Here is a 21,813-nt window from a genome sequence, read left to right on the forward strand (position 1 = left end):
GGTAAATACATTAATTTGGTTGGGAAGCCATGGCATAAAATGTTCTGTCCATGACAACATCTCAGCGCACCGTGTACTCTGTGTCCAATTCTGTGCTTTGTCACCATTGTGGGAGTAATGTCTCTTGCCAAAGAAGCTGTGGAAGGTATTTCGCGGGGACGCATGCCCCCGCCCCCCTTGGCCGCTGGCGCGAGGGCCCGTCGAGGCCGCTTGCGGCTTTAATTGTTATTTGCTTTTATTTTGTATATTACAGCATTGCAGAATGTTTTGTTTTTGAAGGTTGACCATATTCACACAATTATTTTGACAGCATTACTTGAAAAAAAAAAAATCAATTTCAACCACAACACCAAAATCATGGTTCATTACATAATGGTTAGTTACATTACAGTTTATCCATCAGGGTTTAAATTATCATTTTTGGCATTAAAATGCATTTAATTTCAAAAAACAAACCATTTCCCTGTGCATTTTTATGTCCTTCACAATATCCAATCAAAAAGCCTGCAAGAAATTTGTTGTAAATATAATTTTTCCAGAAAACTACATTTGGATCCTATGTAGTCCCACATATATACATTTACATGCGTAATTTTGGTTCTCTTATAAGGAGGTATTTACAAGGGGAAAAATTGGTGTGAAATGATAGCCTCAACTCTTCCAACATAATTCTAAGTATACATGGATTTAATATAAAAAATCAAATTGGATTTGAATGAGAGCCAACCTAAACTTTGGTGTCATGTCCTATAATTCATGGAATTGCCCATATATAAAGAATCTTCCACTGTTTGTTACAACATTTGTTTATCAGATTTTATTTCCTAAATGAAGAATAAAAATGGTTTCTATGATTTTTTTAATTAAAATGTAATTCTACAATGAATACATCAGTTAAAACTAAAATTCCTTCAGTATTGTAAATTTTTGTTTGTTTTTGGGTTTGTTTATTTATTTTTATTAATTTTTTTTTCTCTGTTTTCTCCTTTTCCTTTTTTTAGGTCAGAAAACCAGCCTGAAAGCCACCAAAGGAGAGGAACATTCCACAATGGACATCTGATCTGGAGACTGAAGATACCCTGGCTAACCCAGAGTCACCCAAGTCATCCCACATTTCCATAGGTCACTGCTGTTCTACAATGCAAAGTCCAACGACAATAAAGGGAAGACTTGCTGTAACTGTTGACCAAATTGATATCCTCCAGAAGAAGGTAAAGCCCTTGCAACAGAAGTCACATCAACTGAGTAAAAAGGTGACATCTCTGCAGGAAGTTGTAGACACGCTAAGAAACAAGAACCTTGTTTCTGCCAATGGAGCAGAGATGCTTTCTAAGACTTTTTCTGATGTACCTGCAGAGGTGATGAAAAGACTCTTAGCAAACAAAGCAAGCGAAAAGCTGAGTTGGAAGTCTTATCCCCCAGAACTGAAAGCCTTTGCACTCACTCTGCACTTTTATAGTGCAAAAGCATACAAGTACGTAAGAAAATGCTTTGACTTCGCCTTGCCCCACCCATCTGTTATCAAGAAGTGGTACTCGGGAGTCAATGGAGAACCTGGTTTCACAGAGGAGTCATTTGCTGCTCTGAAGTTAAAGGTGGAGAAAGCCAAGGAGAAGGGAAGCGAAGTTATCTGTACCCTCATGATGGATGAGATGGTTATCAAGAAGCACATTGAATGGGACGGTTCAAAATTTCATGGGTATGTGGACATTGGTGTTGGCATTTATGATGATACTACTCCACTTGCTCATGATGCACTGGTCCTTATGGTTGTTGCTATGAATAGCAATTGGAAAATCCCAGTTGGATATTTCCTTATCAATGGCATGTCAGGAGAGGAAAAGGCCAACCTTGTCCAGCAGTGCTTAACACGACTTCACGATGTTGGTGTCAACTGTGTTTCTCTCACTTGTGATGGTCCATCATGTCACCTGGAAATGCTAGAGGAGCTTGGCGCAACAATGAATGTACCAGCTTTGGACCCAAGTTTCACTCACCCTGCTAACCCAAATCAACGTGTGCATGTTCTCTTGGACATTTGCCATATGTTGAAATTGATTCGCAATACACTGGCATCAGGATGGGTTCTCACAAATCATGAAGGGGGCAAAATATCTTGGAACTTCATAAATGAACTTCACAAGCTGCAAGAAGAAGAAGGGCTACTCCTAGGCAACAAACTCAGACCAGCACATGTACAGTGGGAGAAACAAAAAATGAAGGTAAATCTTGCTGCTCAGGCACTAAGCAGCAGTGTTGCTGATGCCATAGAATTTTGTGACACTGAGTTACATCTCCAACAGTTCAAGGGATCTGAAGCTACAGTGGAATTCATCAGGTACATCGACCACCTTTTTGAAATAATGAATTCTCGCAATCCACTTGCACGAAACTACAAGGCCCCAATGAGAAAAGAGAATGAAAGGTTATGGAGGAAATTTCTCCAAGATGCATACAGCTACCTTTCCAAGTTGACTCATGGAGATGGACAGCCACTGTACGAATCAAGAAGGAAGACTCCATTCATTGGATTTCTTGTAGGCATCAAGAGCCTGACGGCTCTGTATGATGGTCTAGTAGGATGTGAAGATCCAAAGCTGAGGTATCTTTTAACTTACAAGCTTAGTCAGGACCATCTCGAGCAGTTTTTCTGTATGGTCAGATCTGTAGGAGGCACCAGCAACAACCTAACGGCGAGACAGTTCCAGTCTGTCTACAAGAGGCTGCTTATAAGGCATGAAATAGAAGGACAAGGAGGAAACTGGATTACGCAGGATAAGACACCTGTCCTCCATGTGTCCAGTTCTAGACCGCATCCAGGTACAAACAACACAGATGAGGAAGACATGCTTCTCATCAGAAGGTACGATCTTGAAGACTGCAATCCAAGTGCAGATGAGCATGACTACATGGATGTCCCCAACTTCATCGAGCTGTCTCCTGTGATTGATGCAGCCATTGGATACATCGCAAGCTATGCAGTTCAGATGGCAAAACGACGAACCATCTGCCCTGAATGTCAAGAAGCATTGATATTTGACAGTATGGATGCCGGTGGTGGCCTCTTGAAGAAGAGTCGAGGGGGACTTGTCGAGTCATCAACTGATGTAGTCAAGGTGTGCCAGACGGCTGAGCGATGCATCCAAAGACTTCTCCATTCTGTGGACGCTGCTCTTCCTCAGTCAGTAGGCATTGTGTCTGCTTTATCCACCACAGTGTTGCATGACATCGGATTCCAGCCAATATTCATGCAGCTTGCTGGCCACATGTTGGACTGTCCACCTGACCACAACCATGTCTTCTTTCTCATCAAGTGTATTGCTGCATGCTATATCAAGATTCGGATGCACCATCTTGCCAAGCACTTCAATGAGAAGATGACTGGATCCACACTCCGCAAGCACTTGACAGAACTCACCTTGCATAGGCATGAATGATTTTATTTTCCTATGCATACTTTGTTCATAATTCTGGTAAAAGTTGCATTTATTTGTCACATTGTTTGCCAAATTATATTTCTCATTGCATTTGTTCACCACATTTAAAGGTAGTAGCCCCCATTTGCTAAACATTGCAGGGTCTTAACAAGAAAAAGAACATTTAAAATTGAATCTTTTGTGTCTAAAATGACAGTGAATTATGTGACGAATAAGTACTGTTAAGACATGACTGTGAGAATGAAGTGAAAATGGCAAAGAGCATGAAAATAATCCCGTTTCAACAACTGTTCTGAATAGAAAGTAAGAAGAAATATGCAAAAGAGAAAGATGCGCTGTATAAGAGAAAAACTGAAATAATCTTAAAAATAATTCTAGTAGTCAAAGAACCGTTCAAAAAAATTATCAGAGACTGAACTGGAAAAGGGAAAAAAAAACAATAACTGTGAAGGGGGAGCGCTATAAAGATATATAAGGAATGTGGGTAAAGTTGAGAAAATAAGAGATAATTGTGGCAGCGGGGGCGTGGTCAAGCGCCGGTCTGTGACCGGAGGGTGGAGTCAGGGAAGGTAAATGGCAGAATCACTACACCTGATGTCAATTAACGTGTTTGTGTGTCTTCCCAGTGACCACGCCCTATATAAAGAGAGAGAGAGCAGAGGAAGAGAGCTCTCTCCTGAACCCGACGACTTGTGTGTGTGTGCGCGCGCGCGTGTGCATATGGAAGAGAGTGAGTTTTGCATCTGAAAAGAGCAAAATAAACTAATTATTGAACTTTATTCTGGCCTGCCGTCTTTCTGTGCTCCTCCCCCTCCTACGAACTGCTACACTGGTGCTGAAACCTGGGATCGAGCACAGGAAAAGAACAGCCCCATGGAGTCCTCCTCCCCCTTTGCAGACCTGGTCCACACCCTCACTACGGCCCAGCAGAGCCAGCACCAGTCGCTAGTCACCCTCCGGAAGGAGCAAGAGCACCGGTTCGAGGCCCTGGTGCTGGCGCAGCTGGAAGATCGATAGGCGTTCCGGCACCTCTTCGCATCGGCGGGGTCCACCATCTCCACCGCCGCGGGCCCTTCTTCCCTCACCCTAACTAAGATGGGCCCGCATGACGACCCCGAGGCCTTCCTCACGCTCTTCGAGCAGGCAGCAGAGGCCTCGGGCTGGCCGGTGGAACAGCACGCGGCGCGCCTCCTACCCCTGCTAACGGGCGAGGCGCAGCTGGCCGCGCTACAGCTCCCCGCCGACCGCCGGCTGGCCTACGCGGCCCTTCGCCGGGCCGTCCTTCAGCGGGTGGGGCGCACCCCTGAACAACAGCGACAGCGCTTCCGCGCTCTGCGTCTGGAGGAAGTCAGCCGGCCGTTCACGTTTGGCCAGCAGCTCCGGGACGCCTGCTGGCGGTGGTTGAGGGCCGACAACCGTGACTCCGAGGGAATCATCGATCAGGTGGTGCTGGAGCAGTTCATCGCTTGCCTACCAGAGGGAACCGCGGAGTGGGTCCAGTGCCACCGCCCAGCATCGCTGGATCAGGCCATCGAGTTGGCGGAGGACCATTTGGCAGCTGTTCTGACAGCAGGACAGCCTCTTCTTTCCTTTTCCTCTGCGCTCTCTCTCTTTCTCTTTATATAGGGCGCAGTCACTGGGAAGACACACAAACACAGGTTAATTGACATCAGGTGTAGTGATTCTGCCACTTACCTTCCCTGACTCCGCCCTCCGGTCACAGACCGGTGCTTGACCATGCCCCCGCTGCCACAATAATGAAAGGGAAAAAAGTGAGGAAATACTTTTCTTGGGATCGGATATGATGGTTTAACACGTTAGCCAAATACACACGTCCACATAATGACAGGTGTGGTAAAATGGCCATTTGGACTGTACAGCATATGTCAACCCATCTGTACAGTGCGTATTGGCTAATGAGCTATCCAGTTTTTTTTTAATGTAGAGATCAATGCCTGCAATGGATAAGCTGTAGAGAAAATGAATGATAGAAATGGAAGGGTTTGTACAGCTAATGTAAATTTTTAAGTTTCGCTACATGGAGAGAGTTTTGAAGGACAACATTTAAAGTAATGATGTTGAGCAGAAAGTTCTGGAGTATGAAAATTCTGGAATACACATTGTTTTGTTTGTGATTTAATACTAATTGTCCAGCTGTTAGTGAGTTGAATCAAGCATATTGATTTAATCAAAAGTGTGCAGATCTGGTCTGCTTCTCCATTTGTAAATTAATGCTGTTTACATCTATCACAGTTAGCTGTGTGCAGTTCGTGAATGAGTCGTTCTTTTTGAGCAATTTTTGGTAAGTCATTTGTACCAGTTCACCATCACAACTGAGTCGTTCTTTTTTCTATTTCAGAAAAATAGAAAAAAAGAACGACACCTCTGTTCTCCACCTCTGAAGAAAACGGACTAATTATCGTACTAAATTGACAAGTGTTTACATTTACCCCAGCTAAGTAATTAATTTATATATTTATATTAGAAACAAAAGGATTTGAATTTAGTTAAACTGATGTAGTGTCTTGGCCAGCAACCTTTTGTTGTGCCGTAGCCAGGAACAAATTTGTGTGTGTGTGTGTGTGAGATTGATTTATATATATATATATATATATATATATATATATATATATATATATATATATAAATCACACACACAGAGCTCTGGAAAAAAAACATTAAGAGACTAATTTTTTTTTCTTAAAGTAGCATCTTGATGAATGGCAGCCATTTCATTCCAGTGTCTGTGCTGGAATTCCAACACAAGCACACGTCATTTTACTTAATGAGGTGATCATCTGAACCGAATCTTATTTAATGAGGTAATGTATAAAACCACTGCTGTGGTTATCACCATCCTCTTGCAATAGAACCAGTTTGGATGGCAAAAAGTCGTAGTACCTTTTAATTGGAATACAAAAATATCTATCCATCATGTCAAAAGAGTTAAAAAGAAAAGTTCTGAGTGGGGGAGAAAGAGGGGTTCAATTCTGGTTTTACTGGCAGAGGGATACAGTGAGCATCAGGTTGCGTCCATCCTCAAAATTTCAAAGACAGCAGTTCATAAGAATAAAGCCAAGCAGCAGACATTGGGAACAACAGAGTTACAGACTGGCAGAGGGTGAAAACGACTCTCCACTGACTGGGGTGATGATCAACTCCTTTGAATGTCACTCAACAACTGTAGGATGACATCAAGTGACCTCCAAAAAGAATGGCAAATGGGGTTAAGTGCATGGCAGGGACTGTTTGAAACAGGCTCCTTCAGGTGGGGTTGAAGACATGCAAAGCTAGAAAAAAGCCCTTCATCAATGAGAAGCAAACAAGAGCCAGGCTGAGGTTTGCTAAAGACCATGATAGGACTGGAGTAAGGTCATCATCTCTGATGAGTCCAATTTTCAGCTTTTCCCCCCCATCACCTGGTCGTCTAATGGTTAGACACCACCTTTTTTTTTTTTTTTTTTTTTTTTTATTTTGACCAGTTGTCGTATTCTGCAATTAAATGCTCTGGGTGACAATATGTTAATGTGGAATTTGGGGGAAATGTCAGTAGCTTATGGCATAAAACAAAAATGTTCATGTTCCTCAAACACATGCGTACAAAAATAGTAAAACCAGAGAAACTGATACTTTTGCAGTGGTCTCTTATTATTATTATTATTGTTGTTGTTTTAGAGCTGTTATAATGAAGTCAACAGGAGATGGACAGCGCTTCTCCAGGAAGTTTTGGGGTCCAGATCCCTCACAGGTAAATATTAATGATGATTTGTATTACAAAAAACAGTGATTTCAGATTAACAAACCTGATAAACAGTGTTGATGTTTTATTGTTGTTTTATCATTAGCTGTGTGAGGACATGAAAAGAGAGACTTCAGATGGAGAGACATCCGAAGTGTCAGAAGTACATGTGAAGAAAGAGGAGATGCTGGAGCTGAACATCTACAACCATGGAGACAACCTCGACAATCCACCTGAAGGTCTCACCATTAAAGAGGAAGATCCTGACAATAAAGACTACCTCTGTAAGACATTTAGAGACACACTCACGGATTATTTTATTATATTATATTACACACCATCTCATGCACTAAAAGTACAATAGGATTGTAGCACTTCTGTTGTGAGTGGAGGGACACAAGCACTTGGACAGGTGGGTTAATGACTGTGGCAACTTCCTTTAAACTTTTCAGCTTCTCAATGGCTGACTTTTGTGACACACACAAACATGGTGCACAGGGAAGCTGTCTCTTCCTCTCTGCTTCCTCCGTCCATATAAGCCTTTGGCTGTCACTGCAAGATACACACGTGCACCATTAATTTGACATGGGTGTGATCATTTTGCCACTCATCTTCCCCAGCCTTGTCCTCTGTTCACAAACTGATGCTCAACCACGCCCCCGCTGCCACATACCTCCACCGCCTGACTTAGACCTGGGAGCCATCCGGCATGCAGCTGACTGCCCCCGGTGAGAGAGGTAATACACCACCACCATCTGTGTCCCCGGCCTGTGGACTCCCTCGAGTTTAAAAGGCCACAAAGCTAAATGCCCAAAGGTGATCCATGCATTGGCATCCTTCATGCGGTGGAGCCACTGGAGCAGGGCATGGTCTGAACAGAGGGTGAAAGAGCACCCCAGCAGGTAGAACTGGAGGCTGAGGACTGCCCACTTGATGGCCAGACACTCCTCCTCAATGGTGCTGTACGTAGCCTCTTGTGCTGAGAGTTTGCAGCTAATGTCTAACATTGGGTGCTCCTCCACCATCTGGGGCAAAACTGCCCCCAGCCCTCTGTCCAGTGCTTCAGTTTGCAAAATAAAGGGGAGAGAGAAGTCAGGGGGTGTAATAGTGACCCACCACACAGTGCAACCTTTACCTGGATGAAAGCCCGTTGGCACAGCTCCATCCACTGGACCAGATCTGGTACCCCTTTTTAGTGAGATCACTCAGCAGGTTGGTGATATCTGGATAGTTGGGCACAACCTGCCATAATGGCCAGCCAGGCCCAGGAACTGTCTCACCCCCTTTTTGGTCTTGGACCTCGGACAGGTCGCAATTGCTGCAAGTCTTGTCAATTTGGGGACGCACCTGCCCATGACCCAAGTGGAAGCCCAGATATACTATACACCTGCCCAGTTGCACACTTCTTTGGGATAGCTGTGAGTCCGAAGTGCCTCAATGACTTCAGAACAGCCCTGTTTTTTTTTTTTTTGTTTGTTTTGTTTTTATTTAACGTGCCATGGCTAATCAATACTATGTATAATGATGTCGTCGAGGTATCCCGCAGCATAGGCAGTGTGTTGGTGCAGGACTTTGTCCATGAGACGTTGGAACATTTGCCAGGGCCCAGAATAACCCAAACGGAAAGGTGACAAACTGGTGTAAACTGAAAGGGGTGGAAAAGGGCGTTTTTTTCGCAGGATAGGGGAGTCGAGGGGATCTGCCAATATCTCTTTGTTAAATCCAGTGTTGAAAAAATGAGCTGCGTCTAATCGATTGAGCAACTCGTCAATATGAGGCATCAGGTACAGGTCAAATTTAGACACCGTGTTGACCTTTCTGTAGTCCACACACAGAATTGGACTGACCTGTCAGCCTTGGGGACCAAGACCACCAGACTGCTCCAGTAGACTTCTTGATGATTCCCATTTCGAGTTTTATTGTGTTTGGTTAAGTGGTATGGGCAGTTATGCACCACCACCCCTTGGAGGCCTCTCGATGTGGTGTTCTGTGAGGTCAGTGCAACCGGGAAGGGGCGAAAAAACCTCAGAAAGCCTCTCTTGTAACATGGCAACCTCCATGAGTTGGGACAGTGAAAGGTGGTCTCCACAGGGGACCGGGGGCTGTTCGTTTTTACTTCTGGCCCCAGCTCCTCTCTCTCTGGAACTACCATCATCAGTGCCATGGGCACTGTTGTTCCAAAGTTTAAACAGATTGAGGTGGTATATCTGCAGTGCCCCACCCCTATCTGTTTGCTTCACCTCATAGTCAATGTCCCTGTTATGACTGGCTCACAAATCATAACAAAGGTAGGAGGACAAGTACAGAGATTGATGATCTTAATTTACTTAAAGAGAATTTAAATATTTACAGAGTAAACCAAATACAAAACAAAGCCATTACAAATAACCAAACCAAAACACAAATGAAATGGCAGACATGCCGCGCCGAGCCCACTAGTAGCAGCCATTGTCCAAAGGCTCCGCATTTTAAAGGGAGTTCACAGGTGTTGCTGTAACGAGCTCCCCAGCCACACCTACAAGCAATCACAGCGGCAGCGCTGAACTCACATGGCCCCCCCCCCCCCCAAAAAAAAAAACAACCCAAAAACAAACAAACAAAAAAAAAAACAAAGAGCCTTATGGGGATCATAGTTTTCCAAACAAAGACCAAAAGATTTCAGTCGTTCCATATCCAGCACATAGACCAGCAGTAGACCCATCCAGCACAAAGCCATATGTCCGCGGAGGTACTTATCCTCTCTCTCCAACTCTCCACTCCCCTGTCCGCCCAGCAACCATGGTGCCTAGGAGCAAATTAAGGGTAGAAAAGAGGGAAAAAAAAAAGAGCCAAGGAGAAAAAAAAATCAAGCACCACAGCAACACATACTGTAGCCAAACAGGAGATAGGGCATCAGCCACAATGTTATCTGACCCCTTAATGTGCCTTATATCTAAACAGTAAGACTGTAAAAATAAAGACCAACAAACTAGACGCTGATTTAGACATTTCAATGAATTCAGAAAAATCAAAGGATTATGGTCAGTAAAAACAGTCAATGGTACACCAGAATGTACACAGCAAAATGTTGTAAAGCCTGTATTAATGCTAGAGCTTCCTTTTCCACCACTGAATCATGAAGCTGATATGTGCAGAATTTCTTTGAAAAGAAACAAACAGGATGGTTAACTTCATGATCATCAGCTTGAATCAAGACAGCTCCAGCTCCAACATTACTGGCATCAACCTGTAATGAGAGAGATTTATCAAAATGCAGAGCGGCCAAAACAGGAGTAGAACAACATATGGGTTTTACATTTTCAAATGCCATCTGACAGTTTGATGTCCACACATACTTTTCTCCATCCCTTAAAAGATTGGTCAAGGGAGCCACAACAGTCAAAGTTTCTGCAGGAATATTGATAGTACTCCACTAAACCTAAAAATCTCTGCAGATCTTTCTTTGTAGTAGGATGTGGATACTGCTGAATAGTCAAGATTTTCACATGAACAGGACACACTTCACCATTGCCGACAATTTTCCCGAAGTATGTTGCAGTGCCCCAGGTAAATTCACACTTTACAGTAAACCTGGCAAGCTGCGCCTCGGTCAAGTGGTCGAACACCGATTTGAGCTTCTGTAAGTGCAAATCCCAGGTGTCACTTAAGAAGAAGAAAGAAGAAACCTTTGTCACATGCACACTTCAAGCACAGTGAAATTCATCCCATTTAACCCATCTGAAGCAGTGAACACATGCACACACCCAGAGCAGTGGGCAGCCACACATAGAGCCCAGGGAGCAGTCAGGGGTTAGGTGCCTCACTCAAGGGCACCTCAGCCCAAGGCTGCCCCACGTCAACCTAACTGCATGTCTTTGGACTGTGGGGGAAACCGGAGCACCCGGAGGAAACCCACGCAGACACAGGGAGAACATGCAAACTCCACACAGAAAGGCCCTCGCCGGCCACTGGGCTCGAACCCGGAACCTTCTTGCTGTGAGGTGACCGTGCTAACCACTACACCACTGTGCCGCCCAAATCATCAAGGTAAACCACACACCTGGCTAAACCTAAAATTACATGATTCCTAAGCCTCTGAAAAGAGGCTGGGGCGTTTCATAAACTGAAATTCATTACTGTATAAGAATAGAGCCCAAACGGGGTGATAAAAGACAAGATGTCCCTTGCTCTTGGTGGTAGTGGCACTTGCCAGTAGCCTTTTAAAAGGTCCAGTTTTGTCACAAATTTGGCCAAACCTACTTCATCATCAATACAGTCTTCAGTGCAGGGTAACAGAAAATAATCACTTTTATTGACACTATTTACTTTTCGAAAATCTGTGCAGAAACGAATTGGCTTGTCAGATTTATCAAGAATGCACGGCGATGCCCACGCAGAAGAGGAAGGCACAGTGATGATATTTTCTAGCATGTACTGAATCTCAGATTCCAACAGTTTTCGCTTCTCTGGGGACACGCGACAAAAACATTGCCCAATAGCAGCAGTGTCACCCACATCAACATCATGCTCCATCCAAGTTGCTCTCAATGGTGTGTCACCAAACAGAGCAGGGTATTTATTAATAAGCTATATCAGCTCAGCCTGCTGAGATGCTAGTAGATATGCTAATAAACGCTCTAGCTGTGCTAAACATTCTGAATTTTTCAATCGCCCCCTTAAAATGCCATCATTAGGTGACACCAGTTCATCCCCTATTTCTTTACATAGGTCACAATCAAGCGCCAGAGCACAAGTTAAAACTGGCTTGACACAAATCAAATCATAATAAGGCTTAATCATATTTACATGATATTGCCTTTTTCCTACAAGATGGTGTGGAAACTAAATAATTCTCGCTCGACACTTTGCAAACAACTGTGTAAGGACCATAAAACTTGGACTCAAAAAGTGAACCGACTAATGGGCGAAGCATAAGGACTCGATCCCCCTCTTCAAATGAGTGAAACTCTACTGTGCGGTCATATAAGTGCTTCATTTTTCACTGTGCGCATTGTAGATTTTGCCTCGCAATTTCCTGCACTCGAAATAATCTATCTTTTGAAGCTATTCGCATAAGCTTCAATACTCCTAAGCGATTCAGTTTTATGTCCCACCCCACTCAAGACAGACAGGATCCCCTGAACCTTATGACCAAAAACCAAATCATTTGGGCTAAAACTTGTACTCTTTTGAATTAAGTCAAGATTATTTGTATAGCGCTTTTAACAATAAACATTGTCGCAAAGCAGCTTTACAGAATTTGAACGACTTAAAACATGAGCTAATTTTATCCCTAATCTATCCCCAGTGAGCAAGCCTGTGGCGATGGTGGCAAGGAAAAACTCTCTCAGATGACATGAGGAAGAAACCTCGAGAGGAACCAGACTCAAAAGGGAACCCATCCTCATTTGGGCAACAACAGACATGACTATAACATTAACAGTCCTAACATAAAGTCGGCTTCATTGATGCTATAAACCCCCCACCAACGGAAACCCGAGCGCAAAACTGTTCATGACAACCGCAGTCCCAAAGTCAGCAAGTCAACTACAGTCCCCAGCCACATTTACTTCTCGGGCCGCGAGCATAAGCCATGGTAAGGATTCTTCCCAGTCTGCATCTAGCTTGAACACGGGCACGCAAGAGAGACTTCATAGTCTGATGAAACCTCTCAATTGAGACTGAGCATGATAGGCTGTTGAAGTAAGGTGCTGAATACGCAGTTGTTTCAGTACCTCAGTAAAAACACATGAGGTGAAATTGGATCCTTGATGACTTTGCACAAACCTGGGTATTCCAAAAATTGACAAACTGAGACAAGACTTTAAGTACTGCTTTAGTCATAATGGTGCGCAAAGGATATGCCTAGGGTTAACGAGTATTTAAGCACATGATGGTGAATATATAATTGGGTAATTCAGCCCCAAATCAACAGATTTAGAAAAATGTTCACCACTGACCATCTCAGATTTGCTTCATACTTTCTGGAAATATTGTCAGTGTGCCCAATAAATAGCGTACAAAATTTTAGGCTTGTACCTTCATTAGTTTCTGAGATATACGGGCTTTAAAAAAGGGGCATGGCCTCAATTTCACTGTTGAAACGCGTGCTACAGAAAACGGACCTAAATTCCATAAGTCATTACTTTTAAACTATTCATGCAAGATGCATGAAATTTTCAAGGATTGTTCTTCATTGCCAGACGCCTTTAAATACTAAAACAGAAAGTTCACAGTTCAATATTTGCCAAGTTATGGCTTGCTGAAAATCATAAAAAATGTGCTTTGGAGCAACTTAGACGCTCCATATCTCCACATTAAAGCACACCAGATCTTTCAAATTTTCTTATTTATTGCTCATGTTATACTACTCTTTAGGCAATTAGGTATGTGTTCAAAATACATCAAACTTTCTGATTTATTACGCTTTAAAAATAAAAAAAAAACATTTTGCGCCTATAATTCAAATGCATATGACAAATGTATGACAAGGTCTACCATAAAAACAACTATACCACTGGAAAGAGCTTGTTTTGATTAGCAAATGCACAAAATATGAAATTGGTACCCTAAACCAAACTCTAAATATTAAGGTATCAAGTACAGCATGTTTTACGATAGACGGAAATGCTGTTTTAAGGCATATTACAAACCTACAGTGCAGGAAAAATAACCTTAAAAATACTTTATTTGAAGAGCTTAAACAGTGTATTGGTTTGCTTTTCCACATCAGATGGAAGTTTATACTGCCTGCCAGTTGATGTAAGTGGGGCATCAATAATTTTCATGACATGCACCAGAGGGACCCAACAGTTATCCTCTCTCCTGGTCCCTTTCAGTAAGTCTGAAAGGGACCATGAGGATGCATAAATGTTACTTGTACATCTTGTTCCTCCTCTGATAATTCATGAATGTTGCCTATCCACCACTGTCTGTCATACAAACATACAGCATATTTACCAGGAATTGTATCTGCCAGAGAGATTGCTGATTTAACAGGGGTTTTATGCATTACTTGTGGCTGATTCCCACTCATATCCACAATGAAGCTAGGACCACCTGACACCCTGCTGACCTGCAGCTGGTTGAACATGATTGGAACGAATGAGTGGTTGTCTCCTGTTCCAGGAATAGTAGCTGACCTTGAAAATCTTGTCTCCAATGCTTTTCCACTCTCCATAACTTCCCCTGTACCAACCCAGATGAAATGGATGTTCTTGATATGTTTTTCTGCTCACAAAAACAGATCAGATGGGGTTAGTATGTGATCACTCGTGACTGCCTGTAAGCTAGCTTGAGCTGCTGACCGCTTTACAGTGCCTCCAATACCATCACAGCGTGATTTACCATGAGAAGTGGCAAAGAAATGCCATTCTGCCAAAAGTCCAAAATCGTCTGCATGCTTTATTAGATTTGTGAAATTTTTATAGTTTTTGTATTGGGCTGCTGATCCATCACTGAAGTAAGTGACCTTTTTCAGCTGGGGATGTAAATGGCATACATATGGTAAAACCTTTTTTAAGAATGCATGCATGGCCACTGTATCACGCTTAAGGCAGTCACTTATTATGCAGAGAGAGATGCATTTTGTTACTTTTGTACCATCTTCATTCTTTGCTCTAATGTACACTGCAAATGGATGAAGAGTGCATTGGCTGTTGTCCCAGTGGTATCCCTGGGCAGAATCCTGTACACAGAATGAATAGTTTTCGGCAAAATCCAAAAGCTTAATACATTCATCCGCTGACAGATTTTCCTTCAAATTCTTCAAATATCCACTCTGGTGTTTGGCAATGAAATGATGTTTTGCTAGTTTGTCTGCTAGTAGATTATATGCCTTAAAACAGCATTTCCGTCTATCGTAAAACATGCCATACTTGATACCTTAATATTTATAGTTTGGTTTAGGGTACCAACTTCATATTTTGTGCATTTGCTAAACAAAACAAGCTCTTTCCAGTGGTATAATTTGTTTTTATGGTAGACCTTGTCATACATTTGTAATATGCATTTGAATTAAAGGCTCAATTTTTTTTAAAGCCTAATAAATCAGAAAGTTTGATTTCTTTTGAACAAGTAATGACTTATGGAAGTTAGGTTCATTTTCTGTAGCACGCGTTTCAACAGTGAAATTGAGGCCACGCCCCTTTTTTAAGCCCCTATATCTCAGAAACTAATGAAGGTACAAGCCTAAAATTTTGTACACTATTTATTGGGCACACTGACAATATTTCCAGAAAGTATGAAGCAAATCTGAGATGGCCAGTGGTGAGGCCTCTGGTGATTTCACATGGATTGACCCAATTGCTACCACTTTTTGACCATGGAAGTGGACCTACACAATCAAGAACAACTTCTTTTGGCTGCTCCTGATTAGGGGTCGCCACAGCGGATCTTTTGTCTCCATTGTGCCCTGTCTTCCGTATCCTTCTCTACCACACCTGCCACTTTCATGTCCTCTCTCACCACATCCATTTATCTTCTCTTTGGCCTTCCTCGTTTTTGTGTGCCTGGCAGCTCTATCCTCGACATTCTCCTTCCAGCATGCTCTGCATCTCTTCTCAGGATGTACCCATACCATCTCAGTCTCATCTCTCTTAGCTTAATTCCCAAGCTCTCCACATGTGCTGTCCCTTTGATGTGCTCGTTCCTTATCCTGTCCAACCTGGTCACTCCCATCGCAAACCTTAACATCCTCAACTCCGCCACCTCCAATTTTGCATCCTGTCTCTTCGTTAAGAGTACGGTCTCCAATCCATACATCATAGCTGGTCTCACTACTGTCTTATACATCTTACCTTTCATTTTTGTGGGGACTTTCCTATCACAAATGACTCCCGAAATCCTTCTCCAACTGCTCCACCCTGCCTGCACTCTCTCTCTCATCTCACTATTGCAGCCCCCATTTTCCTGTACAGTTGACCCCAGGTACTTGAATTCACCAACTTTCTTTGTCTACTCCTTGCATCTTTACTACACTCTCATCCCCATTCTCATTGATGCACATGTATTCTGTTTTGCTACTGCTCACCTTCATTCCTCTTCGTTCCAATGCATAACTCCATCTCTCCAAACCCAACTTGGCCTCCTTTCTACTTTCACCATATATCACAATATCATCCGCAAACATCATGTTCCATGGTGACTCTTGCCTCACTTCGTCCGTCAAGCTATCCATCACTATGGCAAGCTTTGGTAGATGGAGGTCTGATTACAGCCTGAATCCAGCAGTGTGTGGCAGGCACCCTCTTGGATACTCATAACGCAGTATGCTCCAGCTTGATCGGGGTGGTCTCTGGTGCGTCAAGTATTTGGACCACTGCCTCCAGCTCCATTGCATGGAATTGGTCCTGGAAGTGCCAAGGCTCCCCTCAGCGCCAGCACACTAGCCTGGGCCTCACCTCTGCACCGGTGGCTTGGGGATCACTCACCTGAGGGGGAGGAGACAAAGAAACACGAGGGGAAGAGGAACCATGGGCTCGGCGAGCTGGCTGTGTGGAATTGATCCTCGAGTCCATGGTGCAGGAACAGGGCAAGGGAGAGAAGAGGCAGGCTTCCTGCCTGCCACTGGAACCGCTGCCAGATAGTCCTCAGCCAGACTGATGGCTCTATTCTGCGATGCTGGGTGGTGATATTGGACCCACTTAGCTGTTCCTCCTGGCAGTCGAGTGATGAATTGTTCCAGTGCGACCGTGCTGATCATCTCTTCGGTGTCATGACCTTCCACCCTCAGCCACTGCCGGCAGGTGTTCCAGAGCTAGCTGCTGACTGAATGCGAATGGCCGGCTGACCTCCTCCAGACTTGGCGCACGGACGCACTGATGACGTTGCTTGGGAGTGCAGCGGATGCATTGCAGTATGGGTCTCTTCAAAGGAGGCTACTCCAGCTTGCTGTCCCGGTGTAGTTGCTGTGGTGCGAGCTGTGCTTCTCCAGTCAGGAGCAATAGTAGGCGTGCTGCTCACTGCTTGACCGGCCACCCCCATGCCTCCGCGACTTGCTCAAAGAGAGCGAGGAAGGCTTTTGGGTCTTTGTGAGGCCCCACCTTTGTCAGCGTAACAAGGGGGGAGCTGCCGACATGAGCAGATTCTGGACCACCTGGTTATTCTCCTGCTGGGCCTGCAGCAGCACTTTAAAGTGCTGGTCCTGCTTGTTGTGCAGCGCAACCAGTGCCTGGTGCTGGTTCTGCTGAATGGCGGCGAAGGCGTGGATGATCTCTTTAAACGGTGAGGACTCCATGTCAGCAGTTCACTTCAGTGTCCCAGATTTTGGCACCAATGTAGCACTTTTGTTGGGAGTGGTGGGACACTGAAGCAATGGGACAAGTGAGTTTATTACTGTGGCAACTTTATTTAAGCTTTTCAGCTTCTCAACAATTTACTTTTGGATACACGTGCACATACACCAACACAGTGTGCGGGGAAGCTCTCTCTTCCTCTCTGCTTCCTCCCTAAGTATAAGCCCTCAGCTGTCGCTGTAAGACATCTCTCTCTCTCTCTCACTCACTCACTCACTCACTCACACAATTAATTTGACACAGGTGTGATAATTTTGCCACTCACCTTCCCCGGCCTTGCCCTCCGTTCACAAACTGGCGGTCAACCGTACCCCAGCCGCCACAAGGATGTCATTTAGGATGTAACCTCTGTGTTAATTATTTAATCACCAAATAATGACCTTGAACTGAAATTGAATGTATTTTATTGGTAAAGTGTGAAATTTGTTAATGAGCAATTCCAGCGTTATGGACGTGACACTTGAACTCAAAATGGCAACAAATGACCCAGTGCATGTTTTATTGTCTCCCAGTATTTAAACAGGTGTTGTATATTTTAAGGCTGTACCATACTGGAGAAGTGATAGAACAAGAACAATTCCCATAGTACATCTGGGGCATGCCAGAAAATGCCAATAAAAGATGCGTTATGGATGTGACAGAAAAAGTATCACTTTTCTTGGGTGACTGTACATTTTTATCAAACTCTGTGAAATTGTAAACCTAATGTCGAAATGGAGATATCCATTTGATAGAGGGGTCCAAGGTGAATATTAAAAAATCTTTGTTTAAAATATTTTGTATTTCATGCAGAGTTTCGGAAGGAAAAGTCAGCGTTATGGATGTGACGAAATTCCGTTATGGATGTGACGCGTCTGAAATAGACATGGCATATGTTTAGAAAATCAGCAATTTAACCACCATAACCCTTTGAAAAACTCTCTAAATATCAGCTAAAACTATCAAAGTTCTTAAATAATATTTAGGATGGCTATTGTTTTGCTGTTTTGTGGATTTTAGCATACATTTCTGTGGCTTGTGGGAATAATATAGAATTGTACATGATCAAAGTTGATTTTAGCTTGGGGTTTACATTATAAGAAAGAAAGACTGACAGTGACATATTAGGTTGGTTACAAATTGGTTCAACTTATTCACATCTGTAAAATACAGGCCTAGGTGATATCTCTGGGAGTGGTTTTGATGTATTACATGTTGCTTTATTTTTGCATGGTGAGGTTGACATTTACATGGAATTGCCCTAATAGAGTGTAACGATGGTACGTTTGTCCGGCTCAGTCACTGGCATCCCATCAGGCATGAGAACTACCATGTCTAACTCAACTGTAGCTCTTTGAGTCATGACCCCCCCCCCCCCCCCCCCCCCCCAAAAGATCTGCACCTTCACCCTAGATAAAAGCTATTTAACAAAATATGTTTAGAATTAAAATTGAGGCAGTATCTCGGTCTGTAAACAGTAATTGGAAGATTGTTCCAAAGTTGGGGAGCTTTGTAGGAAAAGGCTCGACCTCCAGCTCTTGTCTTCATAATTGTAGCACTAATAAATAACCTGTACCTTTTGATTAATGCAGGTGGATTAGATAATCAAAGAACAAAACGTTACTTGGGTACTGTAGAGTGAGACTATTCAGTGGTTTGTTTGTTTGTTTGTTTGTTTGTTTTAAGGCATTACAAGTATAATAAATGCGCAATTTATTTAAAAATTTAAAAGCTAATTCTTAGCTTAACAATGTTTCTGGGCTGAAAGTGTGTTGTGCAGTGGAGTCTACTATAACCAGAGCACTCCTCTAGAGCCACTAGTTTTGGCCAGTTTTCACCCATCATGTAAGCAAGCATGTGTGCCTCTGGCTATCATGAATCTAAAAATTGACTCAGCTAGCTTGATTGAAACACCAGCTCTCCTGAGGAAAGGTAAGACAGAATTTAGCTGGTTTTATTATTTTCTGGGTTTTGTATGTTGGAGACAGATTGGCACAGATCCACATGCCACTTTTTCTGTGCGCAGTGAGAGTGAGTTTAGTTTTGCTTGCTTTTCATGCTTGTTAATATTGCTCTAACCTAATAATCACTAAGATAAATGTGGCGCTGAATGCCAATGGCCTAAAACTGCTCTTTTAAAATTGCGGGGTCTAAAACTGCAGCTCTGTGACTCTGCAGCCAGATATTATTGGAGACTGCATATTTCCCATGACTGGGTATAGTTTCGGTGCCATGAGCGGACAAGCTCCTCAGCATCTCTGAGCAGAAAATACTGCTTATTTTTTCATGATTCTGTAAAATAGTCGATAGGTTAATTGATAGAGAAATAGTTGTTGGTGTCAGCCGTAATGTTATTTCAATGTTTATGCAAACAAAAAGTTCATAGTGTTGCTAATTTTGTGGTTTTCAATATAAAACTTAATGAGATGATTTCAGTTTATATATTCGTACTTTTTGAGCATTTTCAGCACATAACAATACTGCAATAATACTGATGATTTGGTCAGTATGATTTTCATACTATTTCATCTCTAATGGGGATGTGGCTATTGTTGACTGTTCTAACACCTTATTAAATCCACCAGTATTCCTAGCTAGAGGCTGCTATGTATTCATTCTCAGACATGTTTTTTTTGGTCTAAGCATGGAAGAAGCTGGCTAAAAGTGCCAGTGAGAATTATTTGGCATTGATGTACAGTACTTCCTTTGAGGACTGCATCACTACATTATTCTGATAATGTAAGATGCAGGATCTGTGAGATTCTCTAATCATTTAATACCACTGGCATATCCCATTTTATTTTATTCTGTGCTATTTGCATGGCTGGGCTAACCTGTCTGGTTCTGTTCTCACGGCAGGGGTTTCCAGCAGCTGTTTCAGGAATTGTATGATTTGTCATCACCAGCAGCTGTCTGCATTTTTTTTTTTTTTGGTTCTCAAATCCATGCTGGTGTCCCTGAGCCTTGTGAATCTGCACACAGAGTCATTTCCAGATCCACTTATTCTCTGTTGTTGGTTTCTTAAATTACAGATTAGTAAGACTTCATTCTAGAATCTGGAGTATTTTTATTTCGCCTCAAACACTCCTTTACACTGGGATAGTGTTCTTACTTTTTATTATCTTGTTGCATTTCATCTTCAGTTTCTGATATTGATATTCTGATATTCTCCAGCAGTAAACAACACTCTGCTGCAAGTCTTTTCCTGCTCCACATGTCCTCGTTCCTATGCATCTCAAATGTATCTCCACAAACACATCCAGAAATGCCACTACGAAGAGTATGAAAGACTTCGGGAATCAGGAGAGATTAAATGTAAGCTTCAGATACCCTCCGAGGGCTCCAGTCGTCAGCCAACATCATCTGATCCTTTCAGTTCTGAAACTTCTCACAATGATATGCAGAAGGAAATTCACCACTGTTCAGACTGTGGAAAGAGTTTTTGTCATCAGAATGCACTCAAAACTCACCAGAGGATTCACACAAGAGAGAAGCCACATCACTGCTCACAGTGTGGAAAGAGTTTTAGGACACAATCTCATCTCAAACAACACCAGTGGTTTCACACAGGAGAGAAGCCGTATCACTGCTCACAGTGTGGAAAGAGTTTTACGACACAGAGTAATCTCCGATTACACCAGCATATTCACACAGGCGAGAAGCCATATCACTGCTCACAATGTGGGATGCGTTTTACTCGTCGCAGCGATCACCAGCGACACCAACACATTCATACCGGAGAGAAGCCATATCACTGCTCACAGTGTGGAAAGAGTTTTACTCAACAGTATTATCTCCAACGACACCAGTGGATTCACACAGCAGAGAAGCCGCATCACTGCTCACAGTGTGGAAAGAGTTTTACGACACAGAGTCATCTCCAAGAACACCAGTGGATTCATACAGGTGAGAAGCCGTATCACTGTTCACAGTGTGGAAAGAGTTTTACTCGTCAGAGTTCTCTCCAGTTACACCAGCGCATTCACACAGGAGAGAGACCGTATCACTGCTCACAGTGTGGAAAGCGTTTTATTCGTCATATTGATCTCCAGCGACACCAGCGTATTCACACAGGAGAGAAACCGTATCACTGCACACAGTGTGGAAAGAGTTTTACTCATCAGAGTTCTCTCCAATTACACCAGCGCATTCACACAGGAGAGAAGCCGCATCACTGCTCACAGTGTGGAAGGAGTTTTACGACACAGAGTCAGCTCCAGAGACATCAGCGGATTCACACAGGAGAGAGACGGTATCACTGCTCGTAGTGTGGAAAGACATATATTCCATTAGATTCAAGACCCACAAGTGCACTAACTCAATGCATGATTTAAAGTGGCAGTGAAATGCATTTATTCAGTATTTGAAATTCTCTGATGTCTGA

At 43.1% G+C, this 21,813-nt stretch overlaps 1 protein-coding gene across 1 annotated transcript in view; it reads left to right on the top strand.

Annotated features, from left to right (window-relative positions):
* The window catches only part of LOC132870934 (uncharacterized), a 126,884-nt gene that overhangs the window by 38,724 nt on the left and 66,347 nt on the right, over positions 1 to 21,813 (top strand). Inside the window, exons 2-5 of the mRNA XM_060904953.1 lie at positions 1,002 to 3,427; positions 7,113 to 7,185; positions 7,283 to 7,460; positions 20,604 to 21,696. Of these exons, the coding sequence (XP_060760936.1) occupies positions 1,140 to 3,427; positions 7,113 to 7,185; positions 7,283 to 7,460; positions 20,604 to 21,696 (3,632 nt within the window). The 5' untranslated portion in view covers positions 1,002 to 1,139. The remainder of the gene's footprint in view (positions 1 to 1,001; positions 3,428 to 7,112; positions 7,186 to 7,282; positions 7,461 to 20,603; positions 21,697 to 21,813) is intronic.

Source organism: Neoarius graeffei, chromosome 2, assembly GCF_027579695.1.
Source record: "Neoarius graeffei isolate fNeoGra1 chromosome 2, fNeoGra1.pri, whole genome shotgun sequence".
NCBI lineage: Eukaryota > Metazoa > Chordata > Actinopteri > Siluriformes > Ariidae > Neoarius > Neoarius graeffei.